The following is a 22,920-nucleotide window of genomic DNA, read 5'->3' as shown; positions in this document are numbered from 1 at the left end:
CCCTTTGTATGGTTCAGCATTTTTAGCTGACAACAGATTCATTCCAGCTAGTCTCAGCAGAAGCCTTCCTCAAGAGATACTAGATAGTTCACAGAATTGTTGAAAGATACTTTTTCGTTGGAAATGGTAACTAGAGTTTCAGGTTTCATTTAAACCTTACTCAACTAGATCCTTCTCATTGGCTTTTGAATATGATTAAGTCTTTTCAATTTAAAAAATATATAATACTTCTTTCTGATAGCATATCCCTCTCTAGCCACCATCCATTTCTTGTCTTCACCTCATAGCTAAATTGGTCAGAAGACTTTATATATTTAATTTTACTTCTTTTCTTTCCATTTCATTAACTCCTCAATCCATTCTACCTGAGTTCTGATTATTCCGCCAAAATTGCTGTTGCTAATGTATCCAAGTACCAGCCTGTGCTAAGTATAATGGATATAGTTAGGTATTCGTCATTTGTACCTCTTAAATGGATTGAATATGGTGACCATGCCCTCCTTTTTAAAACATTTGCTTCTTGTGGCTTATGTGACTTGGTTTTCCTTTCACCTTCCTGGATGCCACTTCCCTCTGTCCCTTTGGCAAATTCATCCTTCTTTATTCCATGATTAAATATTGACTTTATCAGGCTATACACTCTCCTTAGAAAATTTCCTCAATGCACAGTTTTAATCATCACCAACTGTATATCAATAAATCACATTTACATCTTCAGCTGAATGCTATTCTTTCCACTCACATTTCCAGTTGGTGTCTTGGCATCTCCTATTGGCTTTCTCAAAAAGCATCTCACAGCAAATTCATTCAATACCAGATCTTCCTCCCCACAAAACACAGTCCTCTTCTATTGTCTCTGAATTTGGCATATAACATGATAATTTATAATTTATCCAGTTTTCAAGTGAGAAACAGAAGAGTCGCCTTGGTGAAATCTCTTTACACAACATTCTATCCAAGTCATACCTTGCACCTGTCAATTTTACTGCCCAAGTCTCTGTCACACTCATCTACCTCTTTCCATCCTTTCCATCTCCACCACCATCATCTCTCCACCTCCACCTCTAGCGTGGCTCCTAACTTGTCTGCAAATATTTTTTTTTGCTCCCCCCAGCATTTTTTCCACACAGTAGGTGAAATAATTTTTACAGACAATTTTAATCGTGGTCATGGCCTCTGCTTAAACATTCTGACCGCACTTAGGATGAAGACTGAATCCCTGGCCCACCAGGCTGTGCACAGTGTAGCTTCCCCTGGGTGCCGGGCTTCAACTCACACCAGGCTCCCCATCACTTTGTCACCTGGTCTTGTCACTTGCCATCTTCCCTTCCAGCTTTAGAATCCTTACATGTGTTATTCCTTTTGCTCTTCCTTCTCCTTTTTGCCCAGTTAGCTCTTACCCATCTTTCATATTTTAAACCAAGAATCACTTCCTGACATTGAGAAGTACTTTCCCTGATCTCTTTGACCAAAACTCATTATTACAGGTGCTCCAATGGTTTTGCACCACTCTTGGTGGCACCTACTAAGGTTGCTGTTTCACATGTTTGTGTTTATGCAGGGCTTTTTTTTTTTAATCTAATTAGGTCAGGTGCCAGATCTATTATTTTATACCATTATGCCTGGTACGGCACCAGTAAACAGATGCTTAGTAAACAGGTGTTGAAAGATGAGTGAAAGGGGCATGGTGTCAGAAATAACTAGTGAGGATGTCATTGGGAGGCCTATCCAGAATTGTTCAACTTCAAAGCAAGGATGCCTCAGGAGAGATTGCATCAGGTGAGAGCTCCTGCAGGGGGATGACTTGCTGCAAGGTGCTGGAGGACATGCACATTGGAGGTAGAACTCAAAGAGTGGAGTTTACCAAGTCAAGAACATTCACGGTATTAAGATCTTACTGTAAAATGGTTAATTACCATAGCTAAAGGAGGATTCATGAGGATGAGAGTAGGGTAGAAGGGAGGGATGACTTAGTCCAGTTTAAGTGTTAATTCTTCATGTGTTCTGCAAATGAAACTTCCCTTCCTGTTTTCATTTCCCTTATAGAATGGCAAAATTATCGCAAAGATTCAGGGTGCAAATGCACCGCTTGTTAATAAAAAAGTTATTAATTTGATCGATGAGGAGAGAAAAATTGCAGCAGGTGAAATGGCTCGACCTCAGGTAATACTTTGGATTAACAACAGTTTGAAGACAAGCTTATCATTTAGAGTGAGATAGAACAAAATGCACTACTGGTGCTAGGTACCTCTAAAAGTTTTGAGTACTTCATGTCTTTTAATTTTTAAAAAGTACGTTACCTTTTATTTGATGTTTTCTTATTTATTTTTATTATACTTTAAGTTTTAGGGTACATGTGCACAACATGCAGGTTCGTTACATATGTATACATGTGCCATGTTATTTAACCTAATTTTGTAACTATCCAGGTGTGTAAATGGTGCAACCTTTCTGGGAAGCATTTTGGCAATGCATGTGTATATATATTTATATACATAAAAATGAAACCTTTCGGATAGTTCACAGAATCACAGAAGCATATCCATGGCTTCCCTGGAAGTTAGGAACCTTTGTCCTTCTGGTATTTTGCTCTTTAATAGGATATTGATTATTGGTTTGAGAAAGATTTTTTTTAAATTAACGAAATATCCTTTTGTTCCAAATTTGCTGATACTAGTGGTCAAGAATAGATCTTCACACTTATCAAATTCCCTTTTGATCATTAATATGATAATCATGTGTTTACAGTTTTCTTATTTATTAATTTCTGCTTTGTTCTTATTTTATCTCCCATGCTCTTATTAAATGTTAAGGTTTGGCTGGGTGCAGTAGCTCACGCCTGTAATCCCAGCACTTTGATAGGCCAAGGGGGGCAGATCACTTGAGGTCAGGAGATCGAGACCAGCCTGGCCAACATGGTGATACCCCCGTCTCTACTAAAAATACAAAAATTAGCCAGGCATGGTGGCGGGTGCCTGTAATCCCAGCTATTCGGGAGGCTGAGGCAGGAGAATCGCTTGAAGCCAGGAGGCGGAGATTGCAGTGAGCCAAAATAGCACCACTGCACTCCAGCCTGGGCGACAGAGCAAGACTCCTACTCAAAAAATAAATAAATAAATAAATAAAATTAAGGTTTGCTACCCGTTTCATACTGCATATATGCATTATTCCTGCCCCTTCCATTTTAAAAGATCCCTTATTTTATTTCAGTGGAAAGCTGGAGACAGTAATGTTAGATAAGTTCAGGAAGTCTTCCACTTTACTTTCTATTTCTTAGACTATAAATATTTACCAGACACAAAATTTCTAAAAACCCACTCACTATCATACTAAAACATAACTGTGTTCCCTTTGCATTGCATTTCTTTTTCATAGCATCCTGAAATTCCATTAGTAGACTCAGATTCAGAAGTTAGTGAGGAATCACCATATGAAAGTGTTCGTAAGTACATTTACTTCAAAGTAATCCAAGGGTTTTCTGTACATGGGCGGTCATCACAGCATCACTTGTTTCAGCAAAACACTGGTAACAAAATCCATGTTTATTAATGAGGAATTGTTCAGATAAATGATGCTTTGTGCCTTGCAAGACTCAGCTATTAAAAAGCACCTTCTTTTCCTCACTCGCCTTACCTTTGGTTCTGGGCCTGGAGCCTTTCAGAGGTTACCCAGTACAATGGATTCCTGTCTCCTGTGACTAATCTGGACAGCAGCTTCCTATTTCATCCTTCATCATCTTCCAAATATTTGTGATGATAATTTCTTCCTTGATGACCCATACTCTTGGTTTACTTTGCAGTTAACAATTTCATGCCTTCACTAGATTATCTGCGTTGGGGTAGCGGGGTGTATGTTTTCATACTCTGGAGGGAGCAGAGGCAAACAGCCACAACCAAATGAGTTATCTTGCACTAAAAGTTCGTTATAAGAATGTTGATACATTCATGGATGAATCTGTTGGTGATGTTTACTTGCATGATTCACAGTTAAAACTTCACTTACTGGTGGTACTGTGCTGGATGGATCCTGTGTGTGATTCTTACACATGGGAATTGCATTCAAGCCACTAGGGCCTACCTACTCAATTTTTGTTTCCTCTTGATTAAAAACTCTTGTGAATGCTTCCCCTGCATGCAAATATAGGAACTGCCATTTGATTCTAAGTAGGAAACCTCTGGTAGTTGAAATGCCATAGTAAGATACACAGCTATCGATGGGCAACAATTCACTGATAGTTAGAAATTTACATTGCTAATTGCCAGATCCTTCATTATCCAGACTTTGTGCCCAGAAAATGAAATTCTATCTTTTTCTAAATTTTTTCTAGAGGAATTATACAGTATTGCTATTATCAAACCAGATGCTGTGATCAGTAGAAAAGGTCTAGAAATTAAAAGAAAAGTAAGTAATATTTTCCAACCATGATTAAATTAATTGCAAAATAACAACCTCTTAATCGTCAGTTTGAAGACAAGCTTATCATTTAGAGTGAAATAGAACAAAATGCACTACTGGTGCTAGGTACCTCTAGAGGCTTTTGGTACTTTATGTCTTTACAAGGCTCGATCTATTCATGCATCCTTCTGTAAATGATCCTACTCTACCAGCGTCCTATGTAAATTTTAAAAAATTATAGTTCTTATACTAGATTGTATATTAGTCTGTCTTCATGCTGCTGATAAAGACATATCAGAGACTGGGCAATTTACAAAAGAAAGAGGTTTATTGGACTTACAGTTCCACATGTCTGGGGAGGCATCACAATCATGGTGGAAGGCAAGGAGGAGCAAGTCACATCTTACGTGGATGGCAGCAGGCAAAGAGAACTTGTGCAAGAAATCTTCCATTTTTAAAGCCATCAGATCTCATAAGACTCATTCACTATCATGAGAACAGTGCAGGAAAGACTCGCCCCCATAATTCAATCACCTCCCACTGGATTCCTCCCACAACACATGGGAATTGTGGGAGTTTAAAATTCAAGATGAGATTTTGGTAGGGACAGAGCCAAACCATATCATTCTGCTCCTGGCCCCTACCAAATGTCATGTTCTCACGTTTCAAAAACCAATCATGTTTTCTCAATAGTCCCCCAAAGCCTTAACTCATTTCAGCATTAACTCAAAAGTTCACTGTTCAACATGTCATCTGAGACAAGGCAAGTCCCTTCTGCCTATGAGCCAGTTAGATCAAAAGCAAGTTAGTTCCTTCCTAGATACGATAGGGGTGCAGGTATTGGGTAAATACAGCCATTCCAAGTGGGAGAAATTGGCCAAAATGAAGGGGCTACAGGCCCCGGGCAAGTCTGAAATCCAGCAGAGCAGTCAAATCTTAAAGTTTGTATATTTTTGAGCCACTTCAAACCAAGTGTCCTATAGATTTTGCTGAGGTTCTTATAGAAAATGCATTGAAAGCTGGTGGTTTGTTAAGCCCCCAAAACAAACTTAACTTGTTTTACATGTGATCCCACAACGTCTGGATTTGACCTTACTCTCTAATTGAAGATCACCAAAGCCGGATTTATTATAGAAGCAGAGCATAAGACAGTGCTCACTGAAGAACAAGTTGTCAACTTCTATAGTCGAATAGGAGACCAGGTATGAAAGCTAAAAAGAAAAAATCCACTATGTGTTTAAATACATTGGCCTCTATAAGCGTTAAATCTTTACTACAGAAAAGCAAATTGGTAAGTCTGAACAACTAAAATAAGCTCCTGGTGTCCCTGTTGGTGTCCATATCATGGAGATGCCAATGATAGTGGCTCTGAAAAAATCTTTGGTAGAAATAGTGGCTGCCAAGCAAAACTGGATGATCTGATTTTGTTTTGTTGACATGAAGACATCTTTATGTCATGCCCTCCAAGAGTGCCTGCATCCATCCTCTGGAAGTGAATATCCAGTCCTTTCCTATTGATTTTTATTCTGGGTTGAAGGCTCTGTCATCAGCTTCACAAGAATGCTTTAATCTTTTCTTTACCTAAGGGCCTTTCTCTCAGGCTGCCCCCACCCCAACTGCCCCACTCCCGCCACCTCCCTGCCCCACCAACTCTTTTTTGTCTGGGGATATAATATACTAAAGGCAGTGCTGTATATTAGAAATTGTATTGGCTTGGGAGTCAGGAGACCTCACTTCTAGAAATGAACTGTCCAATATGGTAGCTACTAGATACATGTGATCTTTTGAATTTAAATTCATTAAGATTAAATTACATTAAAAATGTGAAGTCTCAGTTGCACTAGCCACATTTCAAGTGTTCAAATCCACACGTGGCTACTGTGTTGGAAAGCGCAGAAGAGCATGTACATCATCACAGACCATTCTACTGGACATCAATTTGTGGAACTGACTGCACCACTGATGTCATCTCTGTTGGCCCCAGCTTCCACATGTGTAGAAAGAAAGGGTTACGCTAACTGTATTTGCATTAACTGTAAACTTCTGAGAAAATCCAATTCCTGGGCCCCACCTCAGACTTACTAAATCAGAAACTGTAGGATTGGGCTCCAGAAATATGTGTTTTAACAAGCCCCCTAGATGACTTGGAAACATCCTAAATTTGGGGATACTGTTAGGTTATCTTTAAGATAAATTCCTAATAGCTTTGAAATTCTACCACTTAAAAATGTAGGAGACTAGTGACTGGGAAGGGATAGGGAGAGATTTGTTAAAGGTGTGAACCAAAAGTATCTGGGACAGGTTGCAATCAATTTAGAAAGTTTATTTTGCCAAGGTTAAGGACACACACACGACACAGCCTCAGGAGGCCCTGATGACCTGTTTCCAAGGTGGTTGGGGCACAGCTTGATTTTATACATTTTAGGGAGACATGAGACATCAATCCATATGTGTAATATGTACATTGGTTCTTCCTGGAGAGGTGGAACAACTTGAAGCAGGGTTGCTTCCAGGTCATAGATAGATAAGAGACAAACAATAGCCTTCTTCTGAGTCTCTGATGAGCCTTTCACTGAATACACGATTTACATGTGAGATGCCATAAAGGAATAGTCACTTATGCCTTAGTCTTGCTTAGTGAATCTGCGTTTTTACATAAACCACTGAGCAGAGGAAGCCATCAGATGTGCATTTGTCTCAGGTGAGCAGCAGGATGACTTTCGGCTCTGTCTGTCCTCTGTCCCCCACCTGTGAAGATAAGCTATCAATTATCAATTTACATTGCCAGGGTGAAATCTAACGGAACTGTTTTAGAGTAAAGATCTTGAGGCCCACAAGGAATTTCCTTGTGGACAAATTATGAGGGAGGTATGTAGCTTTTTTTTTTTTTTTTTTAATCTTTGAAGCAATCTTATTTAGGAATAAAATGAGAGGCACGTTTGCCTGACGGAGTTCCCGGCTGGACTTTTCTTTAGTGATTTTGGGGTCCAAGAGATTTATTTTTCTAAGGATACAAAATTACCCTGCTCTGGTTATTATACATTTTCTTTACTGAAACATCACTATGTCTCCCATGAATATATACAATTATTTTTCAATAAAAAACAAAAACAAAAACCCCCAAACAATAAAAATGTATTGTTAACAGGAGATTTATAAGAGTAACATTCCCTTGCCCAGGGGCAATGGAGGGGGAAGATTTCATTTGACTTGGGTAGTGACCGCCATTTTAGTTCATCCATTTTAGGAGCCTGAAGGAAAGAGTTTATCATTTCATTTTGCAGGCTGACTTCGAAGAGTTTGTCTCTTTTATGACAAGTGGCTTAAGCTACATTCTAGTTGTATCTCAAGGAAGTAAACCCAATCCTCCCTCTGAAGAAACTGAACCACAGCCTGACACTGAACATAACGAACCATCTGAGGATCAACCTGAGGTCAATGCCCAGGTTACACCTGGAATGATGAAGAACAAACGAGACAGGTATAGCTCAAGACCAGGAATTGTGTTACTTGCAATGTGTTATTGGGTAATGAAGCATAGTGCAGGCACCTCAATACCTAAGGGCAAATGTTTTTGTGTTAAAGGCATAAGTATTTCTTCCAGTCAGCTTAACATACTGTATATTCAGAAGAGCTGTGTGCCGGGTGAAGTGTCAGATACCTGGCATCGGAAAAAGTAGTTGGCTTGTGGGTTGTAGGGTAGTAAGAATTTACAGATGACAGTGTAGGTTTGAAAGGAAAGTTTTGTTAGATAGAAAGAGCACTGCAGAAGAGTGCAGCGGGGCTCCTCAGTGAGAGAGGACTGAGCTCGCCATGGTGGATTTTTCTTTAGGGATATTTATGGACCTTAAAGCTGGAGCTTAAGGGTAATTTGGACCTTATTAGCCACACAGGTCATGATAAATAATTGCACTTGTAGACATGTTGGTGCCTTGATGTCAGCAAGGGTTGCACAATGAGTTTGAACATGCATGCATTCCGGGGATGTATAGAAATTCTAGTTACTGATAATTTTTTTTTAAAGTCTGGTACCAGATGCCAGCTTTAAATAATAGGGAAGTCTAGTTACTTCTAAATTCCTCAGATAAGGAGTTTTGCCTCTGGATAGTCAGCTTGGTGGCCCTCACGTGATCTTTGCTCTCCTCACTGTGACTGCCCTGAAAGTTTATGTCAAGACCACTAGAAAGGGAGGCCCTTTCCCTTCTTGTCTTCCTAAAGCTGGGCATACCAGTCTGGCCACAAGGGCCAGGGCTTGAAGGGTGTATTGGAACCATGTATAATCCCTCCCAACTCAGTCTCCTCTCCCATCTCCCCACCTTCCCCTTCCACCTTCCCGATGCCCTAAAAACATGAAACATGCACTTTTACTTTAGATGGTTTGTGGTTACAAATTACTGAGAACAAAACGGTTGTATATTTTTTGTTGATGGATTTTAAAATATTAGAAAATTGATATAAATAATTTGTGGAGCATTGGTTTTATGTGCTGCTGTTTGTGCCTGCATTCCTCTGAAGTCTCAGAGAATGGAGAGTGTAACACAGCAGTTGTCAGGCTGCACCGGAAAGAAAGTCAGGTGAGCAAGAACATACTTAGAGTATCTGAGCCTTGAGGCTTCCTGGGGTGTGTCTCCCCGTGTTTGGCAGCCCATCTCCATTGCATTTTCTGGCTGAGAATACCCAGAATGTTCCTTGTTGTTCCTTCTTGACTTATTAATGAATCATAGTGGCTTTTCTTGGGTGCCTACCTCTGTTGGCTCCTACTGATGCCATATTTTTAGGAAGTGGGAGATCCTAATATCATTAGTTCCAAGTTGTATGCAGGATAAAGGAATTCATAAGGTAAATCCTGCTGGCAAGGAGCTTTTTAAACAGTAGCAGTTACTTTCAGGGTTTTAAGGGAAAATAATAATGAGTGGGCTGAGGGAAGGTTTGTTGGGTAGGGTGTGTTAAGTTTAAAAAGATACCAGATTTTATCCTAGAATTTTTGAGCCATTCAAAAAACAAAAAGCATTCTATGAAGCACCCATTAATGTAACAAGTGAAGTCATCATTCCATGGGGCTATTGTTTAGGTAGTAAACCTCCATTACATCCAACTTTGAGAAGCTCTAATTGTCCAATACTCACATGACACCATGGACAATTTAGGCATGTTAATTGGCATGTCAGAAGGAAGTGCCAGCAGCTCTCCCTCCAGAACAAGGGCAAGCACTGTAGGGGCCAAGATCAGAGTGAAATGAAATGTGTACACCTTGCCCTGGCACAGTCTACAGTATTTCCTTTCTAAACTTAGAGTCCCCACGTGCCTTTGGCCCATGTTTATCCCAAGCTGGCCACAGCAGACAGCATGGGACAGTGTGGAGCATGCTTGTTTGGTGTGCTGGGGCTCAGAAACTGATACCCAAAATATGGCGCTTTGACATACTGAACTGAAAAAGCCTCACGATCTCTCTGACTTGTCCCAGCACTCCCGGCCAGCAGTCTCTCTCAAAGCACAGGATGAAGCTGAAGTTCTTTTATCTGCCTAAGATCCTCAGATCCGACAAGAACAATTGTTTTTCTTCCCCTCCCTATAAGACCAAGAATGTAACCACATCTGAACGGAGATAGTGTACAAGTTAATTTCTGCGCATTGGTCCATTCATTCTCCCTAGTCATCCTTTATTGTCCTTCAACAGAATTCTCCCCGCTCTTATTACCTGTTTTGTCAGATGGTCTATAACAGGGGTGTCCAATCTTTTGGCTTCCCCGGGCCACACTGGAAGAAGAATTGTCTTGGGCCACACATAAAATACACTAACACTAACCATAGCTGATTAACTTAAAAAAAAAAGAAACTCACAAAAAATACATATCATAATGTTTTTAAAAGTTTACCAATTTGAGCCGGGTGCAGTGGCTCATGCTTGTAATCCCAGCACTTTGGAGGGCCGAGGCAGGCAGATCATGAGGTCAGGAGATCGAGACCAGCCTGACCAACATGGTGAAACCCAGTCTGTACTAAAAATACAAAAATTAGCTGGGCGTGGTGGTGCATGCCTGTAGTTGCAGCTACTTGGGAGACTGAGACAGGAGACTCGCTTGAACCTGGGAGGCAGAGGTTGCAGTGAGTCAAGATCAAGCCACTGCACTCCAGCCTGGGCGACAGAGTGAGACTCCATCTCAAAAAAAAAAAAGTTTACCAATTTGTGTTGGGCCACATTCAAAGCCTTCCTGGGCCTCATGCAGCCAGTGGGCTGTAGGCTGGACAAGCTTGGTCTATAGGCTTCTGAACCTCATTGCAGGATGGGTACTCACTCTGTGGTTCTCTCTGTGTACATGTTGATCAAATTTGTCTGCTTTTTCTCCAACTAATCTACTTTTTGTCTGTTGATGCCCGTTGGTTTTTCAGTAAAACTTGAGAGGACAGAGGGGAAGCTTTCCCCTGGCCCCTATAATGTTTGTCTTTATTTTCACAGCTCTTTCTCTGGAGGGAGGGCCTGAAAGGCACTGTCACTTCCATGTGACATCTTTCAAGTAGGTCCAGAATCTAAAGGAATAAGGACAAAAACTCTCATGCATAATTTATTCAGTTGTTCACTTTCACTCTTTATTGCCCCCTCTCCCCTATCTCCCAGCCTGCTCACTCTCCTCTCTGGGTGGTGGGGATGGAAAGGGTGAGACATGAGAAAAGTTAAAAGCAGAGCAATTGAACTGGGAGTGATTGGTGACCCCTCTGTGTATAGAGCAGCGGAGCCCCAGGGCTTTGTTGGCTGGTTATTCCTATGGAGACAAACACTCACAGCTTATGAATTCACATGGTGTAGGGAAACTCTCTCCATGCCATCGATGGTCTGCCTGCTCCAGTGGCTGCAGAAGGATGGGGGAAGAGCCAGGGAAACAAGGCAGAGGTACCCATGTTTGTCGTTCACATTCCAGCTTCCTTCATGATGGCTTTTTATTACATTATTTACATGTTTGTCTCCGTAATCAGCCTGTTTTAAGAAATCAAAGGATACTGTCATTTATCTTTGCTTTCCAGTCTTTCTACAGATCAGGAAGGTGTGGTTCCATTAGCTACATTGCTCAGAGTCACACAGGTAGTAACTGGCAGAGTCTTCTCATTCATTCACTTATTCTGTTATGCGTTGATTCATTCATCTAGTATTTATTAAAGACCTACTATATGCCAAATCGTAGAGATACAAAGATGGGGAAGAATTAGATGATGACCTCTGAGGTCACTTTCAGTTTTAAGTCTTTATGACAGAGTGAAGGTGACATTTCCAACCACCTCTACTATATTGTATTCCTCTGTCCATAGAAAATATCTGTTCTCTTCTTGGTAGCCTCTCTTTTTGTCCCTATACCTGTCATAGCTATAGGGAGCTTTATTTTTTCCTTTATGATATTCTCATTTAAATTAAACATAATAGATACAATTCCTAAAATAATCCTTAAAAGTGTTTCTGGGATCAGGGAAGTCTGAATTCTATACCCTGACTCTACTCCCATCTACGAAGCTTTCTTTCCTCTCCATAGTCAAAGGGAAGCTTAACTGATATGCAGCTGGCTGTCAGTGAGGTCTGGAGCTCTGTTCAGGTCCCCAGGGCAGGAGAAGATGAGGGTGGTGTGGTGTTTTCTCCACTGAGAGTTTGGGGAGCTCCTGAACTCTCCAGAAAAAAAGGACCTGCAGACAACCACAGACCCTGAGAATAACAGACTTGTGGACTTCACTGAGACTTCGTGACTCCTAAAGGGCCAGGATGGAACTGAGTAGAATTATTGAATACCTTGCCCTAGCTAGGTCTCTGGGGGCTTTTCCTGATTGTGCCTGCAGAAGAATAATGACCCACTGTCTTCTACAGCACAAGCTTGTAGCCTAGAGGTCATCTTGCCTTCCAACTACAGGATTTCCAACACATATCAAAAATCAGACCTAAGCCCCAGTGAGCCATCAAGGAAAAATGACTACCTGCCTAAGGGAGACTGGCAGCCAGAGAAAGGAAGGCCTGTACAAAAATCACAACACAAGTCTAGTGAAAAACAACTGCTTAGAGACAGAAAAATCCTTAAATAAAATAACAATAAAAAAAGGACTTGAGATTCAATTGCTAGGTATACATTTAAAAAGCCTTCCAAATTTGAATTATACAAATTGTGATTTGAATTATAAGTTCAGTGGAGAATTGGTATGATCATCGTTTGAGACTCAAATTAATGACATGGAAAGTCAGATGCAAGAAATAGCTGAAAGCACACACAAAAAATTAGACAGGCATGATGAGAGCAGAAGTCTGAAATCTGGATGATATACTGAGGGGATCAATTGCTAATGAGAAACTCTGCACAGAGAAAGAACAGATGGACAAACTATAATTCAACAAATAATGGGGGAATTTTTTTCCCAGAATAAATGCATTTCTCTGCCAATTGCAAGGGCTTACAATAGTCCACCCTCAACTGATGCCACCCCACCCCCACCCCACACACAAATACAGGAACATCCTGGGAAGAAACACTGCACACTGTTTCCAGACAGACAGAGCAAGCATTTGTATACTTCATATGTTTGAAACCCAGAGCAGATCATCTTCCTAACAGCCTCTTCCTCTGTATGATGAAATTATTTTTAAGTGCTAGTTACTGAATGAGGCAAACAATTATGCTAGAATAAAAATACAGACAGTGAAAATAGTCTTTTATGGGCCAGATGCCATGGCTTGTGCCTGTAATCCCAGCATTTGAGGTCAGGAGCTCAAGACCAGCCTGGCCAACATGGTGAAACCCCGTCTCTACTAAAAATACAAAAATTGGCCAAGCGTGGTGGCCCATGCCTGTAGTCCCAGCTACTCGGGAGGCTGAGGCAGGAGAATTGTTTGAACCCAGGAGGTGGAGATTGCAGTGAGCCAAAATCGCGCCACTGCACCCCAGCCGGGGCGAATGAGTGACACTCTGTCTCAAAAAAAAGAAAAAGAAAAAAGATAGAAAAAGAAAGAAAAAGAAAAGAAAAGAGAATAGTCTTTTATGGACTTTTGAATGTATAAATATATGAGTATAAAATAAAAATAAATGTTACAATGTCCCAAAGGAAAGAAGTGATAGATGGATTAATTAATATTTTTATCAATAAAACACATGTATGTCTGTGTATATTAATCTATCACAGAAAATGAAGTACAGTTTTTGCTTTTTGAAAGCCTTAATTTTTGAAGATTTGTCCGTGATGTTCTCAAAATTGATCTCCACTCTATGTTTAATAGAAAAAGGTAAGTGAAATTCCCATTTTACAGTACATTGCAGAAATTGCAATACTGCCAATAACTTTGTTGTTTTGGGATTGATTCTATGTAGAGCATCATGAACAGTACACTACTTATGAAAGGATAAGTAATGAATATGTGCGAACTCCAAGAGTACATAGGTGCATTATCACTAATGTTGTTTAGGAGTGCTGGTACATGGTGCTGATAAAAAGCAACCAGACTTTTAATTGGTTTTATTACTGATTTAAAATTGCACTTGCACTTTAGGTGGATCCCCAACTGCATACTTGGCAGCAATTGAGAATAAGTTACTTACAAGGGAAAAATGCCTGACTGCCATAGGGCTCATTTTAGGACTACTGGAAGAAAAAGACTGCAACCCCTGCATTCTTACAAAGCTAAGATATTTACCTGGTACAGCAAATGAAGATCTTCGAGGACATACTTAGCAATATATCACCTATATACTCCTTCTGTGGAAAATATGTGAGGATATACTCAACCAAATCAAAAATATGGGAGGAAAAAAAAGAAAAACAGTTCTTATCAGTGAACCTTGGAATCGCTGAACACACACACAGACACATACAGTCCATAATTCTGGGTTTTATAATATAACAGCTGATGAAGTACTCTAGAAATAGAAGAAAATTCTTCTAGATTCTAAATTATCTCAACAAAACCTAGAAATTTCTGGGTGTATATGGCAAAATGGTTCAAAGATCAAGAAGGCAGTATTTTGACAGTTGTATTTTGAGGTTCTTATTTGCAGAAAGGGCATAAGTGGAGTATTAAAGTTGGGAGATGGTGTGTCAGAATGCAAGAAATATTTGGGACATACGCATCTGACAACAGGGGCAGGAAAAAGAGAGTAAACATTAATGCAGTGGATAAGTATAGTAAAACTTCCACCTTAACAAGGGAAAAACATGGAATGAGGAGCAGCTTGCTCAGACCAGCAAAATAAGGGGAAAAAAGAAGAAACCTCAATTTAAAATAAATAGTCTAGATAAAGTAAGATGAAAAAAATAAAGTCAAGAATATGGCTATTAGGCTAACTATGAAAAAGTTAATTTTCCCATCACATATAGACATTACCAGGTAAAGGTAAAAAAAACCCTAAATTAAAAACCATCATATTAATGATGCACACAAGAATCATCATTGGGTTTTAAAATATTGTGTGAAAAATATACACACAGTTTCATGGAATGTCCTCAGAGATGACTTATTAGTTTTAAGGGGAAAATTGTAGCTTTTCAGTAGATAAAATGGGGGGATATCAACTATATTAATATCACCAATAACGGGAAAAACTGACATCATACACCTCCTATGTGATGGAGCAAGTAATGGACCAAGAAGGACACAGGCTCTTGAAGATAGTTTTCCTGCCAAACGTTCATAACCAGAATGTAATAGGAAACTATTGGACCATCCAATAGTTTGAAACTATCCAAAATGAAGGGAAGTCTACAAACAACTGTCCTGGACTCTTCACCATATCAATATCATGAAAGACAAAAGAGGTTGAGTCACTGTTGGAGATAAAAGCAAACTAAGGAGATGGGACAACTACATGCAATATATAATCCTGGATTAATATAAAAAATTACTATAGATAAGACGGTATTAGAAAATTGGTGAAAATTGAATATGGACTGTTTATGAGGTAATAGTTTTGTATCAATGTAATATTTCCTGAAGTATTTAGAGATGAATGGTTAAAATATCTGCAGCTCACTCTCAAATGGATCTGCCAAGACACACATACACACACCCACACAGCCCCCCATACCCCCCATACACATTGGGGGATGAAAGCCGAAGATGGAGGGAACAAATATGGGACAGTGTTCACAGTTGGTGAACCTAGATGAAGGGTATAAATGGGAGTTCTTTGTCCTAGTCTTGCAACTTTTCTATTAATTTTTTTCAAAATAAAAAATTTAAACAACTTTACTCATCTATATTCTGTTTAGAAAAAAAGATGAAAATAAAGGGATGGCCAAAAAATAGCCAGGAAAAATAAAATATTAACATTGATCATTAAAATTGCTAAATTTGATAAAGACATGATATAGAAGGCAACATTTATGATAATACAGCAACCAAAATAAGAAAAAATTGTGTCCCCACCAACATAACTGCTAAGTACATAAGGAGGGAATTATTGGAAAAATAAGGAGAACTGGAAAAAATATCAGCTAGCAGACAACAATAAGTAAGGATGTAGAAGAATTTAAAAATACATATTCCATAAATAATATATAATAAATTGTCCAGGCACGGTGGCTCACGCCTGTAATCCCAGCACTTTGGGAGGCCGAGATGGGCTGATCACAAGGTTAGGAGATTGAGACCATCCTGGGCAATGTGGTGAAACTCCATCTTTATGAAAATACAAAAAAAAAATTACCTGGGCTGGTGGTGAGCACCTGTAGTCCCAGCTACTCGGGAGGCTGAGGCAGGAGAATCGCTTAAACTTCGGAGGCAGAGGTAGCAGTGTGACAAGATCGCACCACTGCACTCCAGTCTGGTGACAGAGCGAGACTCCGTCTCAAAAAATATATATATATAGATAGATAGTTAGATAGATAATAAATTATCTATAATATATGAAACATAAACATAGATACAACCTTACACATTACAAATAATTTTTTCTTTTACACGAAGAATACCTCAACAAATTTTTAATCAAAATTTTACCACACATATTTTTTTGATTATAATCCAATAAAATTGGAAATAAACAATAAAAAGGTAACTGAAAATGTTCATTTGAAAATATGAAATGCACTTTTAGTTAACCGTTAGTTCAAAGACAAGATTAAAAAGAAAATTAAAAACTATCTGGAAAGTTCTACATAGGGAAAAGAAAAATTTTTCCTTAAAAACACAAAATTTAATTTTGATCTTTGTTTATTCTCTCATAAACTCAAACATAGATGATATCATGTAAGTAATTTTTGTAGTGGGCTCAATAAAAAGTTGAATTAAGTATCATATTCTTCGATATAATAGGAAATGCAATTTATCTTTACATGAAATTTAATTTTTGTTTTATTAAACTTCTAGTAATTTCTTAACATATTATCACTTTTAATTTGTTGGCATGGTTATAAACTTCAGTTTATAATTATCTTAAATTATATTTTGGATTTTGACAGTTTACAAGAATATCTGGAAAGACAACATGTAGCTCAGTTTTGTGACCTTGAAGAGGATGCAACTAATGTTACTAAGTTCATGGATATTTTCTTCCCTGATTTTAAAAAAATGAAAAGCATGAAATTAGAAAAGACATTGGCATTACTTCGACCAAATCTGTTTCACGAAAGGAAAGGTAGGGAATCAAGCATAAATTGTTTGAGTATTTTATAGATGAGATTTGAATAAACCCTAGTATAATTACATTTAAAGACATTGTTTGAAAATTTAACATTGAAGAAAATGTACCTTAAGAAATTAATGTATTAACTTACTAATAATTTAATAATAGTGAATGAAACATATTTGTAGCTGAAGAGTTTACAAGGTATTTTCTAACCTGTGAAATTGTTAGAGTAGATTTTAACATTGCAGGAATTATTATACAGTAAATATTGAAAGCTTTTATGTCTGAAATGCCTCAATTCAAAGCTTGGATCTACCATAACTGATAGTGTGACTTGAACAACATATTTTACCAAGTTTATTTCTTCACATGTAAAATTCAGAACATTAAAATGAGAAAACACAAATAAAGTACCTGGCACATAAAGAGTTAGTTCTTTTTAATCTCGCCCCATATTCTTACAGCAGAGTGAATATGGCAGAACAAGAACACAAGTCATAAATTAACACTATTCATTCTTTTTTTATACCTAATATATGGTATCCTTGCTACCATTAATATTTATATATTGGCATTTTATTCTCTGACTTGTCCAACTACCTAGGAGCTTTCTAGGAGCTTTGACGTAGTTTCCTCGGCATTTCTATGTAGACCAGGATTTCTCAACCTCAAATCGGCTTACATCTTGGGCCAGATAATTCTTTGTCCAGGGTGGAGGATTGACTGTGTTATGTGCATTGTAAAGTGTGTAGCAACATCCTTGGCCTCTACTAACTGAAAGTCAGTATCATACCCCCCTTCCCCCCACCCCACCTCTCAAATTGTGACAACCAAAAATGTCTCTGGAGGTTGCCAAATGCCCCTTTTAGGGCAAAATCTCTCCAGCTAAAAATCATTGATATACACAGTAATAGGGTTTGCAAAGTGAGATACTTGTTCCTCTTCGTTTCCATCTGTATGCCTTTTATTTCTTTTTCTTTCCTCATTGAGTGAGCTAGCACGTCCTGTATGATGCTGAATTGGAGTGATGAGAGGAGACATCCTTGCCTTGTACCTGATCTTATAGCAAAAGCATTTGGTCTTTTACCATGAAGTATGTTAGCTGTGTATGTCCTTTATCAGTTTAAGAAAATTACCACCTCTTCCTAGTTTGGAGAGAATTTTTATCAGGAAAGGATGTTGTGTTTTTCTCATTTTTTTTGTATCTATTGATGTGATTGTGTTTTTTCCTTCGTTTTGATAATATGGTGGATTATTTTGATTATTGATGTTGAAACAGCCTTGCATGCTCCAGAAAAATCCCACTTGGCTGTCATGTATTATCCTTTTTACACACTGCCGGATTTGATTTGCTAATATTTTGTTGAGAATTTTTGTGTCTCTATTCAGGAGGGATATGTGTTGATTTATTTCCTTGTAATGGTTTTATCTGGTTTGGTGTCAGAGTAATGCAGGTTCATAAAGTGTGATGAGAAGCAGTCACTCCTGTTTTATGGACGAGATAGTGTAGAATTGGAGTTATGTCTTAAATGTTTACTGGAATTTATGAGTAAAATGATTCAGACATGGGGTTTTTTTTGGAAGATTTTGTCTTATTTTTGTCTTTTTGCCATTTTGAATGTCTTTTAGTATTTAAAAAAGATAATATTTTCAAATACATGTTATTTTTAAATAAATAGACTTTACAGAACCGTTTTAGATTTACAGAAAAATCAAGCCAAAAAAATAAACCATTGTAGACTTTGAGAAATATTAAGAAAAATACTACAGAGTTCCCATATACCTGCTCTCCCACCTTCTCCTATCAACATCTTGTATTACTGTGATACACTTTTACAGTTAATGAACCAATATTGTTACAATGTCATTAGCTAAAGTCCATAGTTTACATTGAGTTTCACTCTTTATTTTGTTCATCCTATGGATTGTGACAAATGCATAATGTCCAGTATTCCCATTACAGTATCATACAGAATAGAATTGCCACCCTAAAAATTCCATGTGTTCTACCTACTAATCCCTTTCTCTCTCCTAACCCCTGGCAACCACTGATCCTTTTGTTATTTGATATGTTACAGAATGTCTTAGAGTTGAATCATACAATATATAGCCTTTTCATTTTATATGTGTGTATATATATGTGTGTGTGTATATATATATATATATATATATATATTTGATTTTATTTATTTTTTATTTTTTGAGATGGAATCTCACTGTGTCACCCAGGCTGGAGTGCAGTGGCGCGACCTCGGATCACTGCAACCTCTGCCTCCCAGGTTCAAGAGATTCTCCTGCCTCAGTCTCCCAAGTAGATGGGATTACAGGTGTGCCACCATGCCCGGCTAATTTTTGTATTTTTAGTAGAGAGGGGGTTTCCCCATGTTGGCCAGGGTTGTCTAGAACTCCTGACCTCAAGTGATACACCCACCTCGCCTCCCAAAGTGCTGGGATTACAGGCGTGAGCCACCGCACCCGGTCAGTAGATAGCCTTTTCAGATTGACTTCTTTCATTTAGCAATGTGCATTTTGTGTTCCTCCATGTCTTTTGGTGTCTTGATTGTTCATTTCTTTTTATCACTGGATAATATTCCATTGTATGTATGCAACTAAGTTTATTTATGTAGTTACCTATAGAAGGGCGTCTTGGTTGCTTCCAGTTTTCAGCCATTATGAAGAAAATTGCTGTAGGTGTTCATATGCAGGTTTTTGTGTGGATGTAAGTTTTCAATTTAATTGGGTAAATATCTAGGAGCAAGACTATAGGATCATGCTGTAAAAGTATGTGTAGTTTGTAAGAAACTGCCAAAATGTCTTCCAAAGCATCTGTATCACTTTCCATTTTTATTAGAAATGAATCAGAGTTCCTGTTGCTCTACAACCTTGCCAGGATTTGGTATTGTCAGTTTTTGGGAGTTTAGTTACATTAATAGGCAAATAATATTACCTTAGTGTTGTCCTTGTTTACAATTCCCTAATGACATATTATGCAGAGCTTCTTTTCATATGCTTACTAATCATCTCTATATCTTCTTTGATGATGTGTTGTCTCTTTATATTTTTTGCCCATTTCTTAATTGAGTTGTTTGTTTTTCTCATTGTTGAGTAGAAAGTTTTTTTGCTTATTTTGATTGCAAGTCTTTTATCATGTATGTGGTTTGCAAATATTTTCTCCAAGTTTTTGGTTCTGTGGTTTCTGAAAAGTGTCTTTCACAGAAAAGTTTTTATTTTTAATTTAGTCCAGCTTATTAGTTATTTCTTTTTGGATTGTGGTTTTAGTGTTGTATCTAAAAACTCATTGCTAACCACGAGGTCACCTAGATTTTCTTCTGTGTTATTCTCCAGAAAGTTTATAGTCTTGTGTTTTACATTTAGGTGTATCATCCATTTTGAGTTATTTTTATGAATAGTATAAGGTTTGTGTCTAGATTTATTGTTTTGAGAGGGTATTTCTAATTATTTCAGCACTATTTGTTGACAAAACTGTCCTTCCTCCATTGTATTGCCTTTGCAACTTTATCACAAACCAACTGACTATATTTGTGTGGGTCTTTTTCTGGGCTCTCTACTCTGTTCCATTAATCAATGTGGCTAAGTCAGGTAGTATCAGTTCTCTAACTTTGTTCTTCTCCTTCAACACTGTGTCACATCTTTGGCCTTTTCATATAAACTTGAGAATCAGTTTGTCAATTTCCATATCCACAAAATAACTTGCTGGGCTTTTGGGTGGGATTGTGTTTAATCTACAGATCAAGTTGGGAAAAACTGACATCTTAATATTAAGTCTTGTTATCTATGAATATGGAATATCTCTCCATTTATTTAGATCTTTGATTATTTTTTCACCAGAGTTTTGTACTTTTCTTCATTTAGATTCTTTATGTATTTTGATAGATTTTTACCCATGTATTTTCATTTTTAGTGCTAATATAAATTGTTTTGTTTTAAATTTCAAATTCCAATTGCTCATTTCTGGTATATAGAAAAAAATTGACTTTTGTATATTAATTATAACCTGAACCTTTGCTATAATATTCCCTTATCAGTGCCCGAAGTTTTGTGGTGGTGGTGTTGTTGTTGTTGTTGACAGTGATGATGATGATTCTTCGGGATTTCTACATAGACAGTCATGTCCTCTGTGAAGAACAACAATAGCTTCATTTCCTCATTCTGAATCAGTATACCTTTTATTTCCTTTTCTTGTGTTATCTCTTTAGCTAAGATTTCCAGTATGAATTTGAAGAGGAGTAGTGAGAGGGAGTAGCTTTGCTTTTTTTTCCGATCTTAGAGGCAAAGCATCTAGCTTCTCTCCATTAAGGACAGTGTTCACTGTAGGATTTTTGAAAATGTTCTCTAGTAAGTTGAGAAAGTTTCCCTTTATTCCTCCTCTGGTAAGAATTTTTATCATGAATTGGTATTAAATTTGTCATATGATTTTTCTGCATCTACTGATACAATCATATGACTTTTCTTCTTTAGCCTATTAGTGGAGATTAAGTTAATTGATTTTCAAATGTTCAACCACCCTGGCATACTTGGAATAAATCCAGCTTGGTCATGGTTTGTAACTTTTTTATACATTGTTAAATTTGAATGGTTAATATTTTGTTAAGAATTTTTGCTCCTATGTTCATGAGAGCTATTGGTCTGTAGTCTCTCTTGTAATATCTGTTTGAATATTATGGTAAGGCTGGCCTCATGGAATGAGATAGAAAGTGTTCCCTCTGCTTCTATTTTCTGAAAAAAATTAATTGTTTCCAGGGAATTGGTGTCATTTATTCCTTAAACGTTTTGTAGAATTCACTAGCGAAATAATCTAGTCCTGGTGCTGTATTTTTCAGAATGTTATTAAGGGTTAATTCAATTTATCTAATAGATATAGGGCTAATCATATTACCTAGCTTTCATTGTGTGAGTTTTGGTATTTAATATTTAGTGTATTTCAAGGAATGGGTCAATTTATCTGAATTATCAAATTTGTGAGCACAAAGTTGTATTGCAGAGAAAAAGTCTGCTGTCAGCTTGGTTTTTGTTCCTTTGTAGATAATTCAGTTTTTGTTGGTGGTGGTTGTGGCTTGATTTATTTAGATACTTGCAAAATATTTTGCCTTTATTTTTGCTCAGTTGTTTTTCAAGATTGTATAGATATCTAAGAATGAACGGATCTTTACACATTTATTTAACTATTAAGCACCTTACTTAGAAATTTGCCTGTTATTGATGAGAAGTAAGGTATCAAGGTGTGGGCCAGGTGCTGTGGTTCACGCCTGTAGTACCAGCACTTTGGGAGGCCAGGCAGCCGGATCGCTCGAGCCCAGGAGATCAAGACCAGCCTGCGCAACGTGGTGAAACCTCATCTCTACTAAAAATAGAAAACGTAGCTGGGCGTGGTGGCCCATGCCTGTGGTCCCAGCTGCTGGGGAGGCTGAGGCAGGAGAATCACTTGAACCTGGGAGGTGGAGATTGCGGTGAGCTAAGATGGTGCTACTGCACTCCAGCCTGGGTGACAGAGTCAGACCCTGAAAGAAACAAGAAGGAAGGAAGGAAGGAGAAAAAAAAAAACAAAAAAAAAAAAAAAAAAAAAGAAAGAAAAAAAAAGGAAAGAGGAAGGAAGGAAGAAAGAAAGAAGGAAAGAAAGAAAAAGAAAAAAGAAAGAAAGAAAGAGAAAGAAAAAGAAAGAAAGAAAGAGAAAGAAAGAAGAAGAAAGAAAGGCGGAAAGAAAGAAAGATCAACAAGGTGTTCAGGGCTTTGAAGTATGAGTTTTTATGCATCAGGTTATTCCATGAAACTTCCATGCAATTGCTAGACACCTTTATCTAGAACCAGGAATTCTGTGTGTCTTCATACCTGTCACCAAATACGGCATCAGATAGTGTCACTGGAATACTTGAAAGGATGTTTGAAAATTCTCATGGACATAGTGCAAGCAAAATAAAATATT

At 37.9% G+C, this 22,920-nt stretch overlaps 1 protein-coding gene across 8 annotated transcripts in view; it reads left to right on the top strand.

The window, feature by feature from the left end:
* Window positions 1-22,920, top strand: part of NME8 (NME/NM23 family member 8) — a 50,747-nt gene that overhangs the window by 10,138 nt on the left and 17,689 nt on the right. For 7 of the 8 annotated variants that reach the window (XM_032758302.2, XM_058432575.1, XM_058432623.1 and 4 more), the window contains 6 exons: window positions 2,047-2,163; window positions 3,376-3,442; window positions 4,328-4,401; window positions 5,505-5,597; window positions 7,680-7,876; window positions 16,813-16,988. In XM_032758302.2, the coding sequence (XP_032614193.1) occupies window positions 2,047-2,163; window positions 3,376-3,442; window positions 4,328-4,401; window positions 5,505-5,597; window positions 7,680-7,876; window positions 16,813-16,988 (724 nt within the window). The remainder of the gene's footprint in view (window positions 1-2,046; window positions 2,164-3,375; window positions 3,443-4,327; window positions 4,402-5,504; window positions 5,598-7,679; window positions 7,877-16,812; window positions 16,989-22,920) is intronic. The other variant, XM_058432712.1, reaches the window with a different exon arrangement.

The sequence above is a fragment of the Hylobates moloch genome, unplaced genomic scaffold (genome assembly GCF_009828535.3).
Source record: "Hylobates moloch isolate HMO894 unplaced genomic scaffold, HMol_V3 SCAFFOLD_1, whole genome shotgun sequence".
Lineage (NCBI taxonomy): Eukaryota > Metazoa > Chordata > Mammalia > Primates > Hylobatidae > Hylobates > Hylobates moloch.
This window is presented reverse-complemented; position numbering and strand designations above follow the sequence as displayed.